Consider the following 24,964-nt stretch of genomic DNA (forward strand, 5'->3'; position numbering starts at 1 on the left):
CCCCTAGTGGGCACCTCCCTCCTGGAGCTAACCCTCACCTAATCTCATACTGCGGCACTACTGCGAGTTTAATCTTAAAACCCCGCATTCCGAGCTTCTCTTTGGGTTACTCAGAAATCCACGTTGGGGACCAGCCCCACGGCCGAGTGGTTCAGTTCGCACGCTTGGCTCTGGTGGCCCAGGGTTTCACCAGTTTGGATCCTGGGCGTGGACACGGCAGCACTCATCAGGCCATGCTGAGGCGACCTCCCACATAGCACACCGGAGGGACCTACAACTAGACTATACAACTTCTTACTGGGGGCTTTGGGGAGAACGAAAAAAAGAGAGAAACCGACGTTGGCGTCTCATTACCAAATTTATTTCCTGCCACTGCAGATCATCTTGCTGTCCTCCAAAGACAACAGGTGTTCTCCTGCATTTGTTTTTCTGTCCAGAATACTTGAACCTCCAAACATTTTTCATGCCGTTTTATCCAGGAAAGCCTTTTTGATCATGCCAGCCAGCCGTGATCCCACTGTTTTTCTCCAGTCCATCACTATCTCTACCATTCACTCATTTGCCATTTAGAAGCTACTTCATATTGTTTTCCTATTTTTAAAAAGGTTTTTTTTTTTTTTTTGGAGGAAGACTAGCCCTGAGCTAACTGCTGCCAATCCTCCTCTTTTTGCTGAGGAAGACTGGCCCTGAGCTAACATCCGTGCCCATCTTCCTCTATTTTATATGTGGGATGCCTATCACAGCATGGCGTGCCAAGCGACGCCATGTCCGCACCCCGGGTCCGGGCGGCAAACCCTACCTAGGCCCCTGAAGCAGAGCGTGCGCTCTTAACAGCTGCGCCACCCGGCCGGCCCCTAAAAAGGTTTTTTATTACAAAAGTTTAAAAGTCACTTCAGAGTACAAACCTATAAAGTAAAAGATATACTTGGCCTGCAAATACCAATATTACTCCCCAGATTTAACCCTTGCCACTTACGCGTGTATTCATCCACACTTTTTCTATGCGTATAATAAGGTACAGAGGGGCCGGTCGGTGGCGCAATGGTTAAGTGTGCACGTTCCGCTTCCGCAGCCTGGGGTTCCAAGGTTCGGACCCCAGGTGTGGACACGGCACCCTTCGCACACCATGCTGTGGTAGGCATCCCACATACAAAGTAGAGGAAGATGGGCATGGGTGTTAGCTCAGGGCCAGTCTTCCTCAGCAAAAAGAGAAGGACTGGCAGATGTTAGCTCAGGGCTTATCTACCTCAAAAAATAAATAAATAAACAAACAAACAAACAAATAAATAAATAATAAAAATTAAATAAAAATTAAAAATAATAATAACAAGGTATAGGGACACATAGTGGTCTTTTCTTCATCCAAAAATGGAACCATTTCGGGGCTGGCCCAGTGGCACAGCAGTTAAGTGCGCACGTTCCACTTAGGCGGCCCGGGGTTCGCCAATTGGAATCCTGGGTGCAGACATGGCACCACTTGGCAAGCCATGCTGTGGCAGGCATCCCACATATGAAGTAGAGGAAGATGGGCATGGATGTGCGCTCAGGGCCAGTCTTCCTCAGCAAAAAGAGGAGGATTGGCAGCAGATGTTAGCTCTAGACTAATCCTCCTCAACAAAAAAAGAACCATTTCATGTGTTGTTCTACAACTTGATTTTTATCATGTAACAATACATTAGTCCATTCACTAACCAAATATTTACTGAAATCTTAGTGAATACCAGTACCATTATACAAATATACCATTATTATTTCCAGCTTTTCACTGTTACAAGTTAAGTTACAGTGAACATTCTTGTACATCTATACATGCATCTCTGCACTTTTGTTTACTCTATGGAATAGCTTCCTTAAAATGAGATTGCTGAGATAAGGGATGTACACATTTGAAATTTTGGTGGGTAATGCCAAATTGCCCTTCAAGAAGGTTGCATCAATATACATTCCCACCAGGGGCTGGCCAGCCCCATGGCTGAGTGGTTAAGTTTGCATGCTCCTCTTTGGCGGCCCAGGGTTTCACCGGTTCGGATCCTGGGCGCGGACATGGCACCACTCATAAAGCCATGCTGAGGTGGAGTCCCACATGCCACAACTAGAAGGACCCACAACTAAAAATATACAACTATGTACTGGGGGGCTTTGTGGAGAAAAAGGAAAAATAAAATCTTAAAAATATATATATATACATTCCCACAAAAATTCATGAGAGGAGAGGACCTTTGTTATGGACTGAATTGTGTGCCCCACCCCCACGGCAAAATTCATGCTGAGGGCTTCACCCCCAATATTACTGTATGTGGAGAGAGAGCCTTTAAGGAGGTACATATGGTTAAACGACATCATAAAGGTGGGAACCTAATCAGATAGGACTGGTGTCAAAAGAGGAAGAGATGCCTGCAAGCCAGGCAAAGAGGTCTCACCAGAAACCAGCCCTGCCAGCACCTTGATCTTGGACTTCCAGCCGCCAGAGCTGTGAGAAAATAAATCTCTGTTGCGGGGCTGGCCCCGTGGCCGAGTGGTTAAGTTCGCGCACTCCGCTGCAGGCGGCCCAGTGTTTCATTGGTTCGAATCCTGGGCGCGGACATGGCACTGCTCATCAAACCATGCTGAGGCAGTGTCCCACATGCCACAACTAGAAGGACCTACAATGAAAAATATACAACTATGTACTGGGGGGCTTTGGGGAGAAAAAGGAAAAAAGATAAAACCTTTAAAAAAAAAATTTCTGTTGTTTAAGCCTCTTAGGCTGTGGTATTCTGTTATGGCACCCTGGGCAGACTAATGAAACCTCATTTTAGCTAGTTTCTTAATCTTTCCGGTGAATTAGTTTTGTTCCCCCAAATAGGCTTTAAATGCCACAAATTCAGCAACTGAATCTGTTCACAATTTTCTCTATAAAATAGTCATTTGAGGGGCAACAATAAAGTTTATTTCCAAAAACTTGGAAATAATTGCCTATGAGAAATCAGTAAGAACCAATACAGGATGACACAATTCTTTCTCCGTGGAAGAAACATACTCTTAGAGATGCTCTGTAAATACTGGTGATTTGGACACTAATTATGGTCATCATTATGTAGATGAGGCTTAGGGAAGAAGATTAATGTTAAAGAAAGCAGAAAATTGTGCCACTTTTGCTTTATTCAGCATCTGATGAAACAATCTACTCACCTAAGTATGGTGTCTGCATGGAATCTACTAAAAAAGATAAGACTATGTCTCTGGGGGGCCACCCCATGGCCAAGTGGTTACAGTTCCTTGTGCTCTGCTTTGATGGCCGAGGTTCATGGGTTTAGATCCTGGGTGTGGAACTACTCCACTCATCAGCCGTGCTGTGGAGGCATCCCACATACAAAAGAGAGAAAGATTGGCACAGATGTTATCTCAGGGCTAATCTCCCTTAAGCAAAAAAAGATGGCAATGGATGTTAGCTCAGGGCAAATGCTCCTCATCCAAAAAAAAAAGAAAGAAAGAAAGAAAAGAATATGTCTTTGGGTCTCCAATGCCACCTGGACAGGGGTGTCATGGCTACTAGTATCCTTGGCAGGTGCCTTTCTAAGGTCTATTAAGAAAAACCTCAGAGATGCAGGCCACCAAACACTGGGAACCTCCAACCATGTGTCCTTGCCTGGCTCCAAGCTCATCAAAGACTCATCTGACTATAATAACTGACTTCCCATATCATTTTCTATGGGGAGAAAGTGCGTTGATCAAGTGAGACAAAGTGTCCAGTTCATATGACACATATTTCTCAGTGTGAACGAACAAATCAGCATTCTAATTTATTTACTGAGTGCCTACTACATGCCAGGCATTGTTTCAGGCATTGGAGATACAGCAGTGATAAAATGGACCAAAAACCCTCCCTAGTGCAGCTCACATTCCAGTGGGGAGACAATCTCCAAGTAAACAAAGAGTTAAAATAATTTCACAGAGCCATAAGTACTATCAGAAAATAAATGGGATAGAAAGTGTAAAAGGTAAGGGGGAACAATTTTATATGGTGTGATCAGGGAAGGCCTCTGAGGAGGAGATATTTGAGGTAAGACCTGAATCACGAGAAAGTTCTAGCCATTCAAAGAGCGTTCTGTGGTAAGAACAGCCAGTGCATAGGCTCTGAAGTGGGAACACGTTTGTTGTCTTCAGAAGGAAGACCAGTTTAATTAAAGAGTTCTAGAAAAGAGGGAGAGCAGTACCCAGATAATGCATCACGTGTATTTAATTTGTGTGAGCCAGTCTTCTGAATTTGATGAATTCTGATTCGCCTAAATTGAATCTCCAGACCTACAACACTGAGGACTGAACCTGGTGTGATTGGAAACCCTCAAGATGGCCCCTAATAATCTCTGCCTCCTGTTATTCACACGTTTTTTGGGTTTTTTAAAAGATTTTATTTTTTTTTCCCTTTTTCTCCCCAAAGCCCCCCAGTACATAGTTGTGTATTTTTTTAGTTGTGGATCCTTCCAGTTGTGGCATGTGGGACGCCGCCACAGCATGGCCTGAGGAGCAGGGCCATGTCCGTGCCCAGGATTTGAACTGGTGAAACCCTGGGCCGCCGAAGCAGAGTTCAAGAACTTAACCACTCGGCCACAGGGCCGGCCCCTGTTATTCACATTTTTCTCTAGTTCTCTCCCATATTGTACCAGGGTTGGTCTGTGTGACTAATACCATAATGCAGAAGTGATGATATATCACTTCCAACATTAGGTTATAAAAAGACTGAGGCTTTCAGCCTAGGTGCTCTTGTTCTCTCTCTCTATCCCTCTCTTGCACATCTCTTACTCTAGTGAAAGCAATGTGCCATGTTGTGAAAGCCCCATGTGGCAAAAAACTGAAGCCTCTGCCCACCAGCCATGGAAGCACTGAGGCCTGCCAACAACCATGAGAGTGAACTTGGAAGCAGATTCTCCAGCCCCAGTGAAACCTTGAGATGGCTGCAGAACTGGAAAGCAGCTTGCCTACAACCTTGTGAGAGACCCTGAGCCAGAACCACCAGCTAAGCCACTCCTGGATTCCTGACCCTCAAAAACTGAGTGAGATAATAAAAATTTGTTGTTTTAAGATGCTAAATTGGAGGGTAACTTGTTACACAGCAATAGATAATTAATATACTTGGATTGCAGTTACTCTACCAAGGAGCTGCAAACCTTCAGGCAACATCCGTTTTAGTGCTTTATTTTTAGCCCCAAACTGCACACATTTGAGGAATGATTTACAGTCCTCAGCTTGCTGTCACATACCATCAAATCTTTGCAATATCCCTGAAAGAATTAGAAAAGCAGGGATTACTATCCGCATGCTAATGAGGAAGAAATTGAGGATAAGGATGAGTTAAACCATTTGCTACATGGTGTCTCCTCCACTGTACTGAGCAATTGCTTATGGGAGGAGAGATGAACAAATAGGTTTCTTCCACTTGGTGGGCAAGGGCAAGGATCCTTTTAGAAGAAAGAACTATCCCCAACCTGGCATGTATAAGAATCACCTTAGGAACTTCTTTAAAATGCAGACTCCTAGATCCCTGTCCTTCTCCAGATATAAGATTTCCTCCATCTGAGGGTGGGTCCTTCTACATCCTTAACAGGTTTCCTGGGAGTTTCTTTCTTCTTCTTCTTTTTTTTTTTTTTGAGGAAGATTAGCCCTGAGCTAACATCCGCTGCCAATCCTCCTCTGTTTGCTGAGGAAGACTGGCCCTGAGCTAACATCCGTGCCCATCTTCCTCTACTTTATATGTGGGATGCCTGCCATAGCATGCCTTGCCAAGAGGTGCCATGTCCGCACCTGGGATCCGAACCAATGAACCCTGGGCCATTGAAGCAGAATCTGCGCACTTAACCACTGCATCACCAGGCTGGGCCCTCCTGGGAGTTTCTTACATGCTTGAGACACTCCTTTGGCAGAGAAAGGAATGATGGTGGTAAATGGTGATGGTGATGATGATGGTAAACGGACAAGAGGGGAAGGAGACATGTTGGGGCGGGGAAAATAAACCCTATCAGAATTCTTATAATCATTCAACAAATGTTGTAGGGCACATAGTAGTTTCTAGGCACTCTGTTAGGTGCTGGGGGCACAGCTATCAATAAGACATATATCATCTACTACATCTATGGAAAAAGATTCATCCTTGAAAGAGCAAGCAACGCCAATAAGTATTTGAGGAAGTTTCAGGGATAAGAGAAATGTGGGAGAAAATAGAGAAAGCCAAGGTCAAGGTCAGGAGAGGGAGTTGGATGGGACAGGTTCTAAGAGCTGGGAGAAGCAGGGAGCCCACCTCTCCTGGAGCAAGCCAAGCCAGTTGCTTCTGCTTTCTGCCTTTCTGTGGGGGTCCTCTTGCCTCCACCTTTCCTTACCTCACCTTTTCTCCTGTGTACCTCCCACTTCACTGCATCCCATGTCTAGAATCCATCTTGCACTAATGACTGGTATGAAAAAATATTGGAATGCCACTGAATTGTTCACTTTATAATGGTTAATTTAGGGGCCGGCCCCATGGTTGAGTGGTTAAGTTGGCGCGCTCCGCTTCGGTGGCCCAGGGTTTCACTGGTTTGGATCCTGGGTGCAGACATGACACCACTCATCAAGCCATGCTGAGGTGGCAACCCACCTGCCACAACTAGAAGGACCCACAACTAAAAAAATATATACAACTATGTCCCCGGGGGCTTTGGGGGAGAAAAAGGGAAAAAAAATAAAATCTTAAAAAAAATGGTTAATTTATGTCATGATTTCATCTCAAAAAAGAAGAAAAAGAAAAAGAATAGTGGGTGCTAGTATCCAGCCATCCAAATCAGCGAAGTCCGCCATCCTCCAGGACATTGTCATTAAAGACCTTCCACATGGGTTCACCACCTCCCTACCACACCTCAGGTCTATCTGCCAGGCATCTGTGACTTCTCTTCTCATTTTTGCCTGCACCACAACTCCCAGAGCTGCTTCAAGGATGTTCTCTCCTTCCCCAGGTCTGGTCCATACTGGAAGTAAGGCAGGAAGAAGAGCACTGGGTCAACTACCTGTTAGCTGTGTGACCTCAGGGAAGTTACTTAACCTCCCTAAGCCCCATCCCTAAACTCCTCAAGGAACTGAAGTCACTTACCTTAATCACCCATTCAACCTTGTTGAGATATTTCTTTAAAGGAAACTGGGCCACTAGATCCACTGAGGTGGGAGTGAGAGGAGCATCTTCCCAGAGAAGGTAAAGCTAGAACTCAGGTTTAAAGGAGGCATTAACTAGTGGTAGGCAAAAAAGAAAGAGAAGAATATTTTACAGACAAGTTTAAATTTATTAACCTCTCTGAAAATCAGTTTTCTTGCTTGTTCAATGGAGGTAAGAGCACCTTCTTCCAAAGGTCGTCAAGAAAAGTAAATGAATCCTCAGGTATGAAACACCTAGCTCAGTGCTTGGCACATAGTGTTTTCTTCTTCCTTGCCTTCCACCTTCCACACATGTAATCTGCTAGAAGGGAATCTCAGATTCAAAGGAGGCAAAGTCCCCTTCAGGGTGGGTTGTAAGCCCCTTTGTCTACCCAGGTGATTGGTGATCACCATGGAATCTGGCCAAGCTAGTTGTTTGGAATGACTGGCCTTAGGGGTAAGTGGTCACAGGATTGGAGGAAGGCAAATTCATGGACAGCAGAGAGTAAAATGGGTCAAGGCATGTAGTCCTCCTCCTCCACACTACCTCTAGTCCTCCAGCCAATCCAGCCTGCTCCCAACACTCTTGAAAAAACAGATAACCACAAAGAAAGCAGAAAGGTGCTAATGTATACTGAGTACTGCTGGCATTGGGCTAGCTGACCGGGCACACATTGTCTAGTTTGAGTCTCACCAAGGTGCAGGTACCAAAGCTAGAGCAGTTATCCCAGATCATTTGCTAGTGAAGGCAAAGCTGGAATTCAAACCTGGGTCTCCAAAATTCCAGTTCCCTTTAGTCCCTCTAGTGCTGACCTTCGCCTGGGAGAATGTGGGAGGAGGCTGACACAGGCAGGGGATGCTGCCAAGGAAACACTTGTATAAGTGTGGACGGCTTCAGTCACGTCCCTCTGCAGCCCCCTACCACCACCTCCCTCCACCCGCCACCACCCCCCGGTGGGGGTGGGGATAGGGAAAGCTGGGGGTGGGGGAATCCACAATGTGGGTGGGAATGCCAGAGTTAGCCTGTGGCTGTACTCACAGCTCCCCTCCCCCACCCTCTCCTAAGCACCTGGGAGGGGGTCCTCATAACCTCGCAGGCCCTCTTCTCAACCCCCGGACTCTGCATCCATCCACCCATCATTTCGTGATCCTTGGCAAAAGCTGAGGTGGAGAGAAGGGGTCTTATAAACACTTAAGCCTCCACATCTGTAATCCCCTCCCAGGCAGTCAAGCCAGCTGTGCTGACTTTGGGCAGGAGTGAGGGAACCTCTGCAATCAATCCCCTGCTAAGTAACAAAGGGGAGGAGGACCCCCCTATCCAATCTGGGCCAGATGCCCTAGGAAGGGGATACCAACCCAAGTTCCCAGCATCTACTCCTAGAGCCCACCCTGAAGCTTAAGGAAGAGAAGCTAGCAGCTGGGGACCCCCCCCCAAGAAGGGAGGGGGACAACTCTCTCTTCCAGACGGCTCCTCTCTCCTCCCTCCTCCCTGCTAATAGGTATTTCCTGTTTATGAGGCAGCTAAGGCTGGGCTTTTGGGAAGGGATGGAGAGGGAGCTTGCCCCCCCGCCCTTCCCAGGGCTGGGTTGGGGAGTCCTTGAGGAATGCCTGAAGGTTGGGAGGCTCCTCCCTGGGGAAATAGAGTTCTTTACATTGACCATCCAGATCATCCTCCCTCCCACCCACCCCCCACCATGGCCTCAGCCTCTACGGGTAGGGGGCACTGGAGGGGTCTGCTTCCTGTCCTCCCCAGTCTCAGAGGCCCTCAAAGGAGAGCAGCTTCCAGGCGAGGGGTGGTTGGGGGAGGCCGAGACTGGATGGAGAAAGGGGGAAGGGAAGAGTCTCTTGACTGATGAGTCACAGCCTGCAAGGGGGAAGCACGGCTTGTGATTCCCCCACTCCCCAGTCCAACCTGGCGGTCATTCCGCTGCCTCCCTCCCCCCAGCAAAACACAGATCCCAGGCCCTTAGGCGGAGCAGGGCGGGGAACCACTTAATTAACCCTTTTAGCTCTAATCCCAACTGGTTTAGCAGGCAAGGGAAGGTGGTTAATTTTGGGAGGAGGCGAGTTGAGGGTTTGCTACAAGAATTAAGATAATACTTCTTTTCCCACCCACGTTGGGGTGGGAACGCGTAACAGGCAGTCTCCAGAGTAAGACTGGGGTCTCAGCAGAGAGCATGGCTGGGGGTCGGCAGTACCTTTTCCCTCCCTCAGCGCGGCCGGGGGTGGAGAGAGAGCTACACCTCACAGCCCACCCTGGCTCCGCCTCCCCCAGTCCCGGCTCCCGCTCCGTCTCAGCTACGCTCCCAGCTCGGCGGCACGCGAGGACCGACACCGAGTGCGAGGCTTCGCCTCCGAGCCCTCCTCCCCGCCCTCCCTCTCTGGGGTCTCTGCCTCCTTCTCCTTTTTTAAAAGCTGCGTCACATGCATGCCGTTCCCTGAACGCTCTCGGCCCCTCGCCGCCCGCCCGCCGCGCGGCGCACGCACGTCGTCGCTCGCTGCGCGCCCGCCCGGGTCACTTTGACACGGCTCTCCCCTCCCACTAGCAGGCAATTAGCATATTAATAAAGCCCGGCCCAGCCCGGCTGGGGCTGGAGAGCGGGCGCGTACAAGAGCGAGAGGGAGAGGGAGAGCGAGAGGGAGAGGAAGAGGGGGGCGAGCCGCGGCGGCGGTGGCGGCGGGGAGGGCGGCAGGAGCGCACAGACACGCACACGCACACGCGCACACACGGACACACACTCCGGGGACGCACACACGCAGAGGCAGCTCGCCTTCCTGCTTGGCTTCCTTCCTGTCTGCTCCGCGCCTGACAGGCCCCTCGCTGCAGCCAGGGGCCGCCCGCACCGGGCCGAAGCCGGGCCGGGCCGGCGGCGAGGGCAGCGGGGGCCGCGGGCGGCGGCGGCGGCTCATGCCCGGCCTGTCCCCGCGCGGGGCGGGCACCGTGACTCGGCTGGGCCCTCAGCGGCGGGCGATGTGAAGATGTCAGTGGGCTGTGCCTGTCCTGGTGAGTGGGGCCGCGCGGCCGTCCGGCCCCTCCCTCCCTAACCCTCCCGGCAGATCCCTCACCCCTTGTTTGGCGAGAACTTGTGTGGGGGGCGTCCATGGCGTGGCGGAGGTCGGGGGCTGTGAGGGATATGCGGGGCCTCAGTCTGGGGGAGGGCTTTCCCCAACTGTGTAAATGCGCAGCAGCCCAGAGGCACGGGGAGGGGGTGCTGGGGGTAGCTTATGAGTCTGTTTTTGTGGGGGGAGGCTAATTGGGGCTGGGTTGGGGGGCAGAAATTCCCAGAATTCCAGGGTGTTAGCCAATCAGAAGTGAGTCTGGACTTTTGACCCCCCCCCTTGGGTCATCATAGAGTTGTGATTGGCTGGTTTGGGTTGCCCCCACTTCTCTTCTGCTTATTCCCTCTTAGATATTCTGTGACACCCCCTCTTGTCTATTTCTGAGGTCTGTGTTTGGGGATAGGGATTGATTGGAGCCCTTCTTGCCCCCCTCCAAATTTTCTTGCCTGTTGTCAGGGAAGGTTGGCCCTCCTGAGGGACTGGAGGTACTCCTGTGTGTTGTGGGGGGAGGGGGGGGCAGATAATTGGCCCCTCGGGTCTGGCAGTCTCTGCCCTAGTGGGAGGGGGAATGTGGCAGCCCCAGGCAAGCTAGGAAATAGAGTGATTTGTGAGACTTGAGTTGAGGGGAGCAATGTTTGACCCCAAAGTGAGAACTGGGGAGACGACTTAGGCTCAGTTCCCTCCCTCCCCAAAACACACATCAGCTCTTGCCAGTGACAGCCTGGGTCTGAGTTCTTTCCTGGGGAGGAAGAGGCTCTGCCTCACTGCCAAAAGGAAAGAGAGAGGTTATGTGACTGGAGAGGTATTCTTCAGACAGTCTCAGAACACCGTCTATCCCCATCCCTAGGACTCTGGGTTCTTGAATTATTTGCAGGACCCCCTCCTGTCCCAGGCTGTAGTTAGTGTCTTTCTCATAGTCATGTGTCCCTGAATCTAGCCTGGTTTGGATCCTTTGCCCCTCCAGATGCCCTGTGCTCTGGGAGACCCAAACCCCACAACAGCACCCCCACCCCAGCCCCCAGGCCCCAAGGGAAGCTGCCAGTGCAGAAGCTTCCTTGAAAATCATGTGACCCAGGCCAAGCTATGCTGGGCTGGGCACACGGTTAAAGTGCCTGCTGAGGGTGACATTTAAGGTCCATGAAGCCCAGAGGAAGGGCTAGTAGATCCTGAGGATCCTGGAATATCTGGGTGTGGGAAACCCCTGCCTCCTGCTGCAGAGGGTGAGGGAGAGGAGGAGAGGGAAGAGCTTGTCAAGCTGGAATCCTGCCTGGCCCCATCATTCCTCCTCCTACCAGCTTGGTGTGTATGCTTGTGTGTGTATTTTCTTTATAATTGCCCCCATGCTGGGTACCCTGTTCAGATCCATCCATGCTCTGAGTCCGCCCCATGGCCTTGGTCTTCCATCACCACACATGAGCATAGCAGAAGCTAAGTAGGGCTCTGAACAAGCTATAGGGCTGAGTCTTAAATTTTGATTCTTAGTTCCTAGGAATAGGGGATAGGAGGTGGATATGGAAGGGTTGTCAGGCTGGAGGTAAGGAAGGTTGGCTCTGAAGTTGGGGCAGAGTGTCTAGGTCTAGTAGGAGAAGGGACAAAGTTTCCCCCTCAGTCTCTCTGGGAGCAGCCTGGGGACAGGAAGAGGACTCATCTACAGGGGTGTATGTGAGGGAGAACAACTTCAGTCAGTGCTCCAAAAGGCATGTTCCTTTTGTGTGTCTGGTGGCCTGGTTGGGGGAAAGGGGGCAAAAGATGGTTAAGAGTGAGGAGTCTTTTTCCTCAATATCTGAAAGTGAAGAAGTCTTATGGATTGACGCCACATAAGATGGATGGAGGTTAAACTTCAAGGAGAACCACATGGGGAGGGGCTTGAGAGTGCTTGGGGGTGGGGAATGGTAGGAATTGGGGTAAGGGAGGGGACCAGGCTTGCATGGGTGAGTGGGAGCACATGGCTGAGCACAAGCGTATCATGGCAGCATGTACAGTCCAGGCCCAAAGAGCCCCCCCTAACCTGAGCAGCCCTGGGGTGGGGGCCAGGGCGCCCTGGCAGGCCGCCTGCCTGCTGCCTGCCTGCCTGCCTGTCTGAGTCTCTCCTTTGTGCTCTGCTGTCTCCCGGCTCCTCCTCCTCCTCCCCCAGCCCGGCAGAGACAGCACATGCCCCACACATGTGACTGAGGGAAGCCAGAGCACACGCAGACCCACACGCATGCACACGCGGAAGGAAACACCACAACATACACACACACGCACACACACACAGCTCCCATAGAGCTTCTTGGAGTGGGGAATAGCTTCTGGGGCTTTGGTCAGGAGCAGGGAGAACCTCTGCTAAGGGGCATCACCCTGGGCAGGGCAGGTTGCTGAGGGGGCCAGGGCCTGTCTGGGGCAGCATGTGGCTCAGAAGGGTTAAGGCAGGGAGGAGTAGGGGGAGGGGAGGAGGCAGCAGTGGTGGCGGCTGGGAGCCAGGAGAGGAGGATGGCAGAGCGCCAGGCCAACGGGAGGCCGGGCACAGACAAAGGAAGGGGGGCAGGCACACTGGAGGCCTGGGTCAGGGAGCCCCGGGGGCCCGGGCAGGGGGCAGTGCTGGTACCTTATCCTGTGGGATAGGGGAGGCTGCTGACCTTTGGAGTTCCCACCTCCAGGAGAGGTGGTGTCTCTCATCTCTCCCTCATCACCTTTGTCATTCTTTGCTGCTCCCTGCTTTCTCCCTACTCCACCCCACCCAATTTTAGGGCCTTCAAACTCAGACTTGATCTCTTTAGCTGGCCCTCTTCTGTCCTTGTGCAAGTGGGGGAATTAAGTCAGAACTGAGAGAGGAGCAGACTTGCAGAGAAGAGGAACTAAGAGAGTGCCTGATTTGAATGATATGCCTGAGTCTTGATGCATCTTCGTATTTAGGAGCCCTTCTCTCTGAAATTTGAGGGGATAGACTGGGTGCGAGTTCTAAGCTCTGAACTAGGGGCAGACGCCAGAGCGCACACCCATCCCCCCTCTCCATGTAGACAGTCATTTGTGGCCAGGAGTGGCCATTCCTTGGAGGGAAGGGAGTAGAAATGCCCAAAATGCCCCAGGGCTGGGCTTGTATGAGTGGGGTTAGAAGTCCTCGGTTCCAGCCTCAGGCCCTCCTGTCCCACTGTTCAAGTTAGGATAATATTTGGCCCTGTATACTGTGACGATCTCTTGAGGTACTACCTATAAATGCACCCATGGAAAGTTTAAAGGCACAAAACAAATGACAGGAATTGTCTCACACAAAGGGTGAGAGGTCTGGTTATCCCAGAGTTGGGCTGTAAATTTGGAGTTCAGTGGGAATGTCTTAAGTCCTGGTGGTAGGTAGTATGTTGCAGGGTCTGGCTGAATGTCACAGATTTCAGTATGTTTGTGAAAGCTAGGGTGTATCGTATGGTCAGGCCATGATGGAGAATGGTATGCAGGTTTCAGGGAGGGTGATTTATGGGGTTAGTCCCTGCGTAACAAATGGTAAGGGTGTGTATGTAATAGTCTGCCACAAGTTCAGGGGGTGTAATGCAGTTTTGGTGTGTGTGTCAGGGTCAGGGGGCATGTGTGTCACAGATGCCAGTGTGTATGGAAGTCGGGGTCTGACATAGACTGTGTATGTATGTCCTGGGTTGGATTTATTTAGAGTTTGAGGTGTATCACAGGTTGAGTGTATATTAGGTACTGATGTGTGTAAAAGTAAGATGTGTTATTTATGTGTGGAGGATGTTCACAGAGCCAGGTGCAATATTATTATCACACAGTCATGAGAAATCCTGTCATGGGGCTGTGTGTGAATATGGTTGGGTGGGTCGACAGGGGATAGGGAGCAGAGACTCAAATTGCAAAGAAGTAGGAGGTCTGTACTGCCCCCCACCCCTGTGTGTGTGTGTGTGTGTGTGTGTGTGTGTGACTTTTTTCCTATCTATCTGGGAAGCAGGTCCTGGACCACTACCCAAAGTTTACAAACACCCATTCTCTTGGGAGTTCCAGCTTGCATTGGAGAACAGGCCCTACCCCTGTAACCACATACCTTTTTGGTGGGGCAGGGGTGTGTGGGTGGGGAGGACTCAGCAGCAGACTAGCCTTTCTGGGGACCCTTGGATGGGCAAGTTGCCTTCCCCAGCTTTGACAGGGCCTCTTTGCCCTGCATCCACGTGTCTCTGGTGGAGGGGGACCGGGGGCTTCCTGCTAAGGCAGATCTAAGTTGGGGCTTGGAACTTAGCTGGGTTGGGGGCAGGGAGCCTGGAGTGTCCCCCCTCCCTCCAATCAGTGTTTACAGGCTGAAGTCAGAGTGTGTCTCTGTCAAAAATAACCCCCTAGAGCCTCCCCCCAGCTGCTCTGCGATTTCATCAGGGGCTGAAGCCCAGGGTGGAAGCCCAGGCCAGCCTTCAACCTGAGAGATCACCCGGGAGAGGAAGAGAGATTTGGGGGACATTTGGGGGACGTTTGGGAGGTGGTTTGAAGATACTGGAAGTCTCCAGAGAGGAGAGCACCCTCCTCCATCCCTGCCTGTGGCTTTGGCTCCCCTGCTCACCCCTGAGCAGCACGCTTGGGGCTGAGGGGGGCGCATTTCAGTTCTTGGCCCCCACAGGCCTCCCCTCGATCCAGGTCCCTCCAGGCCCAATCTGTTCCGTCTCCACCTCTCTGTCCCCCATCTCTCCCAGTCTCTATCTCTCTTTTGTTTTTCTCAGCAGTCCTCCCTGCCTGCCTCCCTCTCTCCCTCCCTCCCTCCCTCTCTCCCTCTTCCTCTTTCCTCGCAGGGAGGGGGCGGGGCCGGTGGGGGCAGCTCCACCCTCCGCCCGCCCTGGGGCCTCATTCTGAGAGAGGCTCGGAGAGAGCGAGCGAGGAGGGAGGGAGAGAAAGGGAGAAGAGGAAGGGAGCCGGCGGGCGCTGCGTGTGTCTGTGCGTGTGCGAGTGTGAGTGAGTGTGAGTGCCGGGCCCTGCCTCTCCTGGTGCCCCGGCAGAGGGGCCCGCTGGCTTGGGGAGGGCGGGCGGGCTGCTTGGAGGCAGAGGCAGCGAGAGGCGGCGGCGGGGAGAGCCGAGGAGGAGGAGGAGGAGAGAGGAAAGAGCGGAGCAGCCATTGTTGAGGGAAACCTTGCAAACAAAGAAGGCTCCGGACTCCCCGCGGCCCCCCGCCCCCCAGGCCGGCCCCCTGGCCCCCAGCCCCCGGCCCAGTGGCCATTGTAACTTTCCCCCGGGGTTGTGGCTGCCGCGGGGCTGGCCGAGGCTGTGCGTGCGAGTCTTTGTGCGGCCCGCGGAGTGGAGCTCCCAGCCAGGCCTGCCTGTCCCACTCGGGACATGAGCGGCTGAAGTTGGCCCCCCCTCAGTCCTCACCCCTGCCAGGGCCCCTCTAGGCTTCCAGCCGCTCCCCGCACCTCTCCTGGCCCCCTCAGTTCTCCCAGGTAAGTCTGGGCACCCTGCAAGCCTGTTGGGGGTGGGTGGCAGGTCCTCTGTTTGGCCCAGGCCTGGTATGCTGGCTGAGGGAGAGGTGCCCCAGCTCAGAGAGGCCAGGGCTCTCAGGCCTGCTGACCTGTGGCCAGTCCCCAAAGGGAGGGGGCCTGCCCTCAGGTCCGGCTGGTTACCATGGAAATGCCCAGCTGGAGGTGTCCCCCTCAGCCCCAGGATGCAGCTTCCATCCTGAAAAACTTTACTAGTTCTGGGCTCTTCCTCTCTTCTCCCCCTTCCTAAGGGCTCCCCAATTGCTAGAGGTGCGAGCTGGCGCTGTGTCTGACTCTATGGCTGCATGACACATCCTCTTCACTCCCACCCCCACCTTGCTCCCTCTACCCCTGCTGCTGGGGACAGGCAGCAACAGGGACAGATGGTCTGGGTGATGTTCCCTCCCCTTCCCTTCTCACTCCCAAGCCCTTGTGCTGGGGCTACTGGGAGTTGCTGTGGCTCTGGAGAGATGCTGAATTTGTTTGTGTCCATTCACTGGAGGTGTATGTAGAGGCCCCAGAGCTTTGGGGTTTAGCTCCTAAGAACTGTTACCCAGCCCCAGGCAATGCCTGTCAGTTCTCTAGTTCTGAAAAGCTCTGAAACTTTGTTCAAACTTAGAGAGGAACCCGGGGTTCCTGCCTCCCTTCTCTTCAGTGTCTTGAGCTGACTCCTTTCTTCAAGTGGCCCTGAAACTGAGGGGCAGGGGCAGTGATGCTTTTGGGGAATGGATGGCCTAGTTAGGGGACAAGGGCCAGGTCTGATAATCTAGGCTCTTGGGCTCAGTGCCCAGGCCTGGCCTCTGGTGGGCTGTGTGAACTTAGGCTTCCTAGATGGCCTTAGACTGTCTGTCTCTGGAGTGGAGAGACTTGCGCATGGGAGAGACTGTCTCTTTCCTGAGGACATAGGCTCCTCATTCAGTCTAGAGTGGCATGTGAAGGCTGTGTGTGCTGTGCTGGGAGCACGTGGACGTGGCCTGTGAGAGCTCACGCATGGGGTGAGGGCCTGTTGTGGGCACCCTGATCCTGCCTGGGGCTGCTGGGTTCCAGCCCTTGGTAGGCATGTTGGGGCAAGCTGAGGGTGGAAGCCTGCTAGGCAAGATGAGGCACACGCGTGTGCAGGCACACACAGGCTCTGACTTTCGGCTCCTTCAGGGACTGTGCTATAGGCCCCTCTGGGACCTCCATTTGCCCATATTATGAGGAGGGGGCTCTGGGGAGAGAATTAAATGACACATGTTGGCACGGGGTCTTCCTTTGTCTCTTCCCCCCAAGGAACAAAATGGATTTTGTATCTAAATTGCAGAGGGGGCTCAGATACAGCCAATACAGCTACCCTTCCAAATTTAATCAAGTTTTAGGAACGTGAGGAAGCAACTATGACTGGGGTCAGGACCTTTGGAGCTGTGCCTCAGTTTCCCCTCCTATCTGGTGGGAAGGGGGAAGATAGTACCTGGCTCATACTCAACTGTGAATGAAACACTTCTTCCAGTCAGAAAATGGTACACCAGGAACTGTGTGCTGCTGGGTGAGGTGGAGAGGGGACACGTGTGCACATGCACAGATAAATACAAGCAGACACCCTTGTCTAGTTACCAGTTGCCTCCTAGACTGAGCCCCCTGGCATCTAGACTCCTTCCCAGGTCTCCTATTTTCTGTTTGTAAGTAGAGTGGGATCCAGTGGAGGCCCATCTACCTCTCTCCCCAACTGCAAGTCTCAAAAGAGAAAAGGGGTTGAGGCCTTGGGTTTCTGGTTTGGAGACAATACTAGACCCATGGCTGGTGTGGGGGAGGGGGCTGGGCTGATAAGGGAGTGGCCGTTGGTGGGGGAGGCAAGAGGCCCAACTGGTTATCTAGTGGGCGGCACCCATCAGGCACCCACCCCCCTTTATCTTTGATCCCCTGCCCTCCTGAGACCCTGGGGTTGGAGGAGGGGCAGGGAGTTGGCAAAATCCCCATTCCCCCTCCCCCAACTTGATTTCCAGAGGGCAATAGAGAGGTAGAAATACTACAGAATATGGGAATCAGAAGATCTGGGCTCTAGTCCTGGCTCTGCTGGTTACCAGCTATGATCTTGGCAAGTCTCCTTAAGCTTTCAGTTCTTCATCTGTGAAATGGGAATGTTAGAGTTGACCCTGCCACCTCACAAGGTTGTTGTGATGATTGAACAAAATAATATAGATGAAAAGGGAGGTTATCAAAATGAGATTCTAATGTTTGGATATTTATTTGTTCTATGGTATTGACATTTCTTCCCAGCTTCAATTCTATCATCCAGGGCTCAGCCACGTGAAGAAATGGGGTCTTGGGTATTAGGGCTGAGTACTTCTAGTTTCTTTTCTTTTCTTTTTTTTCCTTTTTTGAGGAAGATGAGCCCTGAGCTAACATCTGCCGCCAATCCTCCTCTTTTTGCTGAGGAAGACTGGCCCTGAGCTAACATCCGTGCCCATCTTCCTCTACTTTATATGTGGGACGCCTGCCACAGCATGGCTTGACAAGTTGTGTGTAGGTCTGCACCCAGAATCCAAACCAGCAAACCCCAGGCCACTGAAGTGGAATGTGCGAACTTAACAGCTGTGCCACCAGGCCGGCCCTCTAGTTTCTTAATAAAACAAGATTGGAGCCAGATTTAGAAGCAGAGATAGGTGCTCCCTAGAGTAGTCCCCCTCCCCTAGTCCACTCTGGGGCCTCCAAAAGATGAGTCCCTGTCCACACAGTCTAGCAGACTTCTAGGAGAGCTCTCAAGGGGGACTCGGGACCCCTTCTTCTTTTCCCTTCTAGGTTGTTCCTCAAAGTCATTCAAGCTGTACTCGCCGAAGGAGCCCCCGAACGGCAACGCCTTTCCCCCTTTCCATCCCGGCACCATGCTAGATCGGGATGTGGGGTGAGTCTCTTGTCCATTTCAGGAGATGGGATCCTGCCTGAAAAGGGGAGGGATTGATACCCCCCAATAATTCCTGTCTTCCACCCCCATTCTCATAGCCTCTTCCCTTACACAGCCCAACTCCTATGTACCCGCCTACATACCTGGAGCCTGGGATTGGGTAAGTAGAGTCCAGTGGAGAAGGAGGTGCTTTCCATTATGTGGGTGAAAGTAGAGGCGGGGGTGTGGAGAGATTCTGCTCCTACTGACTTTCCTTCTTCACTTCCCCCAGGAGGCACACCCCATATGGCAACCAAACTGACTACAGAATATTCGAGCTTAACAAACGGCTTCAAAACTGGACAGAGGTATGGCCAGGGGGAAGGGGCTGGGAGGAGGAGGGCCATCTGGGCACTCCTGTGGGATGTTTTCTGGCACACACAAACATTCCTCCTTGTGCTCCTTAGGAGTGTGACAATCTCTGGTGGGATGCTTTCACAACTGAGTTCTTTGAGGATGATGCCATGTTAACCATCACTTTCTGCCTGGAGGATGGACCAAAGAGATATAGTGAGTGGCCTCTGGGGTTCCTGCCAGCTCTGCTGTGACAGTGTATACCTCCTGTGTCCTTCTAAGTTCTGGGAGTGGGTATTTGTCCCAGGGGATCTGTCTTGGCAAGGGTGACATCTGCCTGACCCTTTTTGAGGCCCTTCTGTTCTGAAAAGTTTGTCCCATCTCTACAGCCATTGGCCGGACCCTGATCCCACGCTACTTCCGCAGCATCTTTGAGGGGGGTGCTACAGAGCTGTACTATGTGCTTAAGCACCCCAAGGAGGCATTCCACAGCAACTTTGTGTCCCTTGACTGTGACCAGGGCAGCATGGTGACCCAGCACGGCAAACCCATGTTCACCCAGGTTAGCAACCCAGCTGAATGTGGCACACTGAAGCACCTGGGTTTGATTCCTGTCCTCTTTCCCAAAATGTGCTCAGCTGTTCCCCAGGAAGGCATACTGGGAAGTGGCAAGATAAGAAGGGAAGGCAGGCATGCTGCAACATTCAGCAGACATTTATTGAGTTTGTATGTAACAGTTTTCTGGACCACAGGGGTATGCCAGTGAACAAGAGCCTGCCCTTATAGAGCTTAAAGCAATAAGTGTGTCACTAGCTACATGGGGAGAGGACAAGGATCTGACAAGCATTTCTACTGTCTCTGTGTATGAGTGTGAAAGGGCCAGCAGTATGACAGGTATATGAGGGGATGGTCTATGTCAGTTATGCACCCAGATTTATATGCAGGTGGCAGAAGTGTAGGCGGTGGGAGAGTTGTGAACAAATGGGAGAACAGGTATACTTTCAGGTATTGGGGAGGGGACAGTGTTGTGACAAGCTTGTCTCCAGGTGTGTGTGGAGGGCCGGTTGTACCTGGAGTTCATGTTTGACGACATGATGCGGATAAAGACGTGGCATTTCAGCATCCGGCAGCACCGAGAACTCATCCCCCGCAGCATCCTTGCCATGCACGTGAGTTGTGGGCAGGACCCAAGACACGAGGGTGAGGGCAGGCAGCGGGGAGGGTGGAACAAGGGCTGCCATTTTCTGACAGTGACCTTAGAGGGTTAGAGTTTCTCCTTCTGAAAAATGGGTTTAATAACAGCCCCTCTTCTCTCTCAGGAGTGTCACAAGGCACAGATGCAACCCAGGTACTAGTATTCTTATCTGTTTCCCCCTCTAGGCCCAGGACCCCCAGATGTTGGATCAGCTCTCCAAAAACATCACCCGGTGTGGGCTGTCCAATTCCACTCTCAACTACCTCCGTGTGAGTCTCTGATCACCCAGTTTTTGCCCCATCCTATTTAGTCTCAGCTCCATGTCTCTCCCCTGACAAGCCACCTTCTGGTCTCCCCCAGCTCTGTGTGATACTTGAGCCCATGCAGGAGCTCATGTCCCGCCATAAGACCTACAGCCTCAGCCCCCGCGACTGCCTCAAGACCTGCCTTTTCCAGAAATGGCAGCGCATGGTAGCACCCCCCGGTGAGTGCCTGGCACCTGCACCTACTCTTATCGGGATCTGATGCTGCTGCTCCCCAAGGCTGTATCTCTGTCTCCTCACGAAGCCCCTTCTTCGCTCCTGGGTCTGCAAGATTGGGATCAGGGTAGGCTCAGGCTCCTTAGGAGCCAAAATGGGGAACAAGGGGCCCAGGGCCCTGCCCCACCTGAGTCTCCTTTCTCTGGCACAGCGGAGCCTGCACGGCAGCAGCCCAGCAAACGGCGGAAACGGAAGATGTCAGGGGGCAGCACCATGAGCTCGGGGGGCGGCAACACCAACAATAGCAACAGCAAGAAGAAAAGCCCAGCCAGCACCTTCGCCCTCTCCAGCCAGGTACCTGTAAGCATCTCGGCTTTCTTCTCTCTTCTGGGCTGCCCCACTGCTGACCCTTGACCCTTGACCTTGTCCCAGCCTGAGCTCACTAGCAGGCATCGAAGCAAAGACAGTTTTTCTCACTGTACTCTGCCAGTTAGCATGGGCTAACTCCTGTCACTGATGAGAGACCGTTTCAGTCACATGCATGGTTGTGATCATGCAGGCTCAGACATAGTATCATAGGACATAAAGGGACAGAGACAGCCCTGAGAACATACAGACGATCAGGACAGACAGCTTGGGGGGACACAGACCATCAGAGATACACAGACTCATACGGATAGAGGGATACACAGACTTGAATGTGTGCAAATCTGGAATACATACACATGCACATGCACACACTTCCCACATTGATGTTTTTGATCTACTCTCTCTCTCTCTTACATGTGGACAGAAGTTTAGGAGCCCCTAAAATTTTGGAGCGATAGACTAGGGAGCTAGGAGAGTAGGTTGACTTCTCCCAGAATCTAGTGGATGTGGGTTAAAGGCTCTGATGCTCTGCAGTCCTGCAGTGGGAAGGATTCCAGGGCCTGAGGGTGTCAGAGGAGTTGGGGTTTTAAATCTGGGTATGAGAGAGGGGTGGGGGTGTTGTTTCCTGGGTGGGTATTGGGGCTCTGGGGGTATCTGCTTCCCTGGGCCGGGCGAGCCCCTGCCCCGATTATGTTTGGGGACCTCCGCCACTCTCAGGATGTGATGGTGGTGGGGGAGCCCACCCTGATGGGCGGGGAGTTCGGGGACGAGGACGAGAGGCTCATCACCCGGCTGGAGAACACCCAGTTTGACGCGGCCAACGGCATTGACGACGAGGACAGCTTTAACAACTCCCCTGCCCTGGGCGCCAACAGCCCCTGGAACAGCAAGCCTCCATCCAGCCAAGAAAGCAAATCAGAGAACCCCACATCACAGGCCTCCCAGTAAAGGCCTCGCCACGGCTACCCAGCACTCTGCCTACCTGCCCCACCCTTCGCAGCCCCAGGGAGCAGAAGACAGAATGAAGAGACTGAGCATCTAAAATGGGCAGCCTCTATCCACCCGCTTCAGGGAGGAACTGGACTTGCTGGGGGCAGGTGCCAAGATTTGCCCCCCACTGGCCCTGGGCTGGGCCTGGCTTCTGCAGATCCTTTTGGGGGAAGGGGGTACTCATGTGGATGCCTATGTGGACCCCGGGCCTTTGAGAAATGTCCTGACCACCCCCCCAGGGCATTTACCTCCATCCTCACCCCAGGTTTTGGGTTCCCCATCCTCCTGACTCCACCCCCTTCAAGCCTGGGGTTGTCTGTACCCACAGCCCTTAGAGACTAAAGTTATGGGGCTTGGTTGAGTTTCCCTCCCTCAATCCCTCCCCTAGGTGGCTGGTAGTAGAGGAGTAAAGCTCTGGGCTTCTCCTCCCTTCTGCCACCTATCCCAGCTCCAAGTTTTTTAAAAAATAATATTATTAAAAATGTAAGTTTAAAAAAGATCACTCATGTCCCCCCTCTTCCCCTTATTAAAAGTCCAGCTACCTCCCTACTCCTGGCAGATGGGGGGCTTAGGGCCCAGATGGAGGTGAGCATGGGGGTAGGGGGGTGTGCATTACCATTTTATACAGTTTGAGAGCTGCAGACCAAGGAGACACTTTGCCATCTCTCTTCCCTTTTCCTCTGGGGTGACTGGAGTTGGGGAAGGCATGGCATGGGGTAGGGGGCCGTTGATGGCCTCACCTTCGTGACAACCCCCTGCTGTTGTCTCTGTTTCCCCATCCTCCAGGACTCTGGCCTGCCCTCCTAGTGCTGTGATTCCCTCTGTCCCAGCCCCCTCCCCCCATGGTGTGTATATTCTTTACAAGTCCTCCACTAGAGCAGCTGTCTTGGATGGGGGAGGTGGAGGCTCCCTCCCTTAGGGAGTATGGAAGGAAGGGAGCAGCCTTGTTTGTCACTGTGTTTTTTGTTACGTCTCAGTTGGGCAGGCCTGGGGTGGGGGATGGGTTCATCTGCTCTTTCCAGTACTCTCTTCTCCCAACCCCTCAAACTGCATATCTAGTCCTCTTCTGCCCTCCACAGAGGGGAAGGAGCCACTGAGGATGTGCCAGCTCTAAGCCCACCAGGGAGCCTTAGGCCTCTGTCCCCCAGCTGAAGTAGAGGGTCTTCATCTTCCAATATCCCCTCCTTCACCTTCCTCATAGAAGGGAGGGGGAGGCAGCCAGGATCCTCAGCTCTATTTCACGGTTGGACATGTGGAGGCTCCGGGCCCAGGGTGAGGCCAAGAGGTGGGTCCCACAAGTCTGGCCCCAGCTCTCTGGCTTCGCTGCCTTTCCCTGTGGCCGGTTCCAGAAGTGTTAGCACCACCTCTCTTCCTTCTGGATTCTGGGGCCCCACACCCTGTTTCCTCCACTCCAGCTGCCACTGTTGGAAGGGTATTGTGTCAAGAGCTGAGGGAAGGGGTAGGGAAGATGGATGTCCCGCCCTGACTGTAATGCCTTTTTTTTTTTTTTTTTTTTGGGCCATTTGAGTCATGTATGGTACCAATCAATAAAGAGACTTTTCGGTTTGAGAGTGTCTTGGTTGGTCATTGATGCCTAATAATGACTCAGTCCAAGGCAATCTTTTTCCCCTCCTTCCTGCAGTCCTTATGACCAGTCACTGGGGGGAGGTGTGAATTGGACTTGTCAATTCCCCTTCACTCCCATCTCACATTTTCCCTCACTCCTCCCTCTTCTGGTGTTGCTCCTTGTGTGTCCCAGGCTGGCCTTGTTGTTCCCTACCTCTGTCATGGGTGCCAGATAGGTGGCTCTCCTGAGGAAGGGTTCCTGGGTTAGACAGCCCTGGATTAAGTTGTTGGAGGTGGGGTGGGGAAGGGGTCCTTGCCTAGGAGGGGCTTGAGTTGGAGGAGTTGGTTAGAATGCCTGGGAGTCTCGTCCTGTCTTTGTCAGCGAGCTTCCTACTCCTACCCAGCCTCCAGCCTACGAGCCCAGCTGAGATCTCTTAACTAGTCTCCCCTGGCAGTAGGTCCCTGGGTGGGGAAGTGAGAGAAGAGTAGCAGGCTTGTTTGTCTCCTTGCTAACTTTGGGTGGGGGCATGGGGAGGAGGATGCCTAAGTACTATTGCTTGGGGGCAGTCTGAAGCTCCCTAGGAAGATGGAAGGAGCAATAGGGCACTTAGACTCTTCCAGGCAGTTACTTCCCGCCAAGTCCTCTCCTCCCTCACCATTAAAGATTGGCTAGATAGGGCCACCCTGCTGTGGGTTGGGGATGTGGTCTTAGTACACACAAAGCCTCCTACCCAGTCTCCCTCATTTTCATCCCAGGCAGAGGAATCTGAGGCCTCAGACTATTCCCCAACTGAGGTCTCTGCATCTGAAGTAAGGCCTCATAGACCTTATGTCTCTACCCTCACCTCCCCAGCTGGCAGGAAGAAACCAGAGGAAAGGACTACATGATCTCCCCACCCCGTCTCCAGTCCACTCAGTTACCTTGGCCCTGTCCTGCAGCCAGCCCTGCTGCTCCTTATTGCCCCAGGGCCTTAAGACCCCAAGGCCTGCACTTAAACACATATACACACATGCCCCACCCCCTGACTCCTGTGCAGGCCTGACTTGACTGAAGGACATTTACCAGCCAGCTGCTACCACCAACTCACCCTGGGAGTGCTAGGTAACACTTATCTGCATTGTGTCTGTGTCTGGCACTAGGTGTATATCTGGCCTTTTTGCCTGAGTGTGTGTGCCAGTGTATGTATATATGTGATTGCTGAACTGGGAGAGGGCTTGCACATGTGTGTGTAAGGGAACATCGACATGTGTGAATATATATGCGGGCTTGTATTTGCATTTGTTTATGGTATGTGTCCTGGCGGATTTATTAATTCAGCTAGTGTTCATTGAGCCGTCTCCAGGTACCAGGCCCAACTCTAGGTGCTAGGGATACTGTGCTAAACAAGGCAGAGAAGGCATGACTGCTGAGTGAGTGGGAGGCCATAAGTACATAAATGAGGGTGTGTTGTTGATTACATGGCTTTGCAGTACAATTCTGTTGGGTTATGGGGCTGCCGGGACAGCAGTTGTGTGAGTGAGT

At 52.4% G+C, this 24,964-nt stretch overlaps 1 protein-coding gene across 4 annotated transcripts; it reads left to right on the forward strand.

The window, feature by feature from the left end:
* Window positions 1-9,942: 9,942 nt before the first annotated feature.
* On the forward strand, window positions 9,943-22,378 carry LDB1 (LIM domain binding 1). Of its 4 annotated transcripts, none has more exons than XM_044752101.2 (11): window positions 9,943-10,138; window positions 18,408-18,510; window positions 18,626-18,670; window positions 18,782-18,857; window positions 18,957-19,059; window positions 19,233-19,405; window positions 19,890-20,012; window positions 20,224-20,307; window positions 20,399-20,522; window positions 20,729-20,877; window positions 21,604-22,378. In XM_044752101.2, the coding sequence occupies exons 1-11, from the start codon at window positions 10,114-10,116 to the stop codon at window positions 21,832-21,834; spliced, it is 1,236 nt and encodes a 411-aa protein (XP_044608036.1). In that variant the 5' UTR covers window positions 9,943-10,113; the 3' UTR covers window positions 21,835-22,378. The 4 variants fall into 4 exon arrangements, with proteins under 4 accessions (XP_044608036.1, XP_044608042.1, XP_014693154.1 ...); XM_044752107.2 differs by having other exon boundaries at window positions 9,979-10,138; window positions 20,729-20,871; XM_014837668.3 differs by lacking the exon at window positions 9,943-10,138 and adding an exon at window positions 15,006-15,593.
* Window positions 22,379-24,964: the final 2,586 nt, after the last annotated feature.

Source organism: Equus asinus, chromosome 2 (assembly GCF_041296235.1).
Source record: "Equus asinus isolate D_3611 breed Donkey chromosome 2, EquAss-T2T_v2, whole genome shotgun sequence".
Lineage (NCBI taxonomy): Eukaryota > Metazoa > Chordata > Mammalia > Perissodactyla > Equidae > Equus > Equus asinus.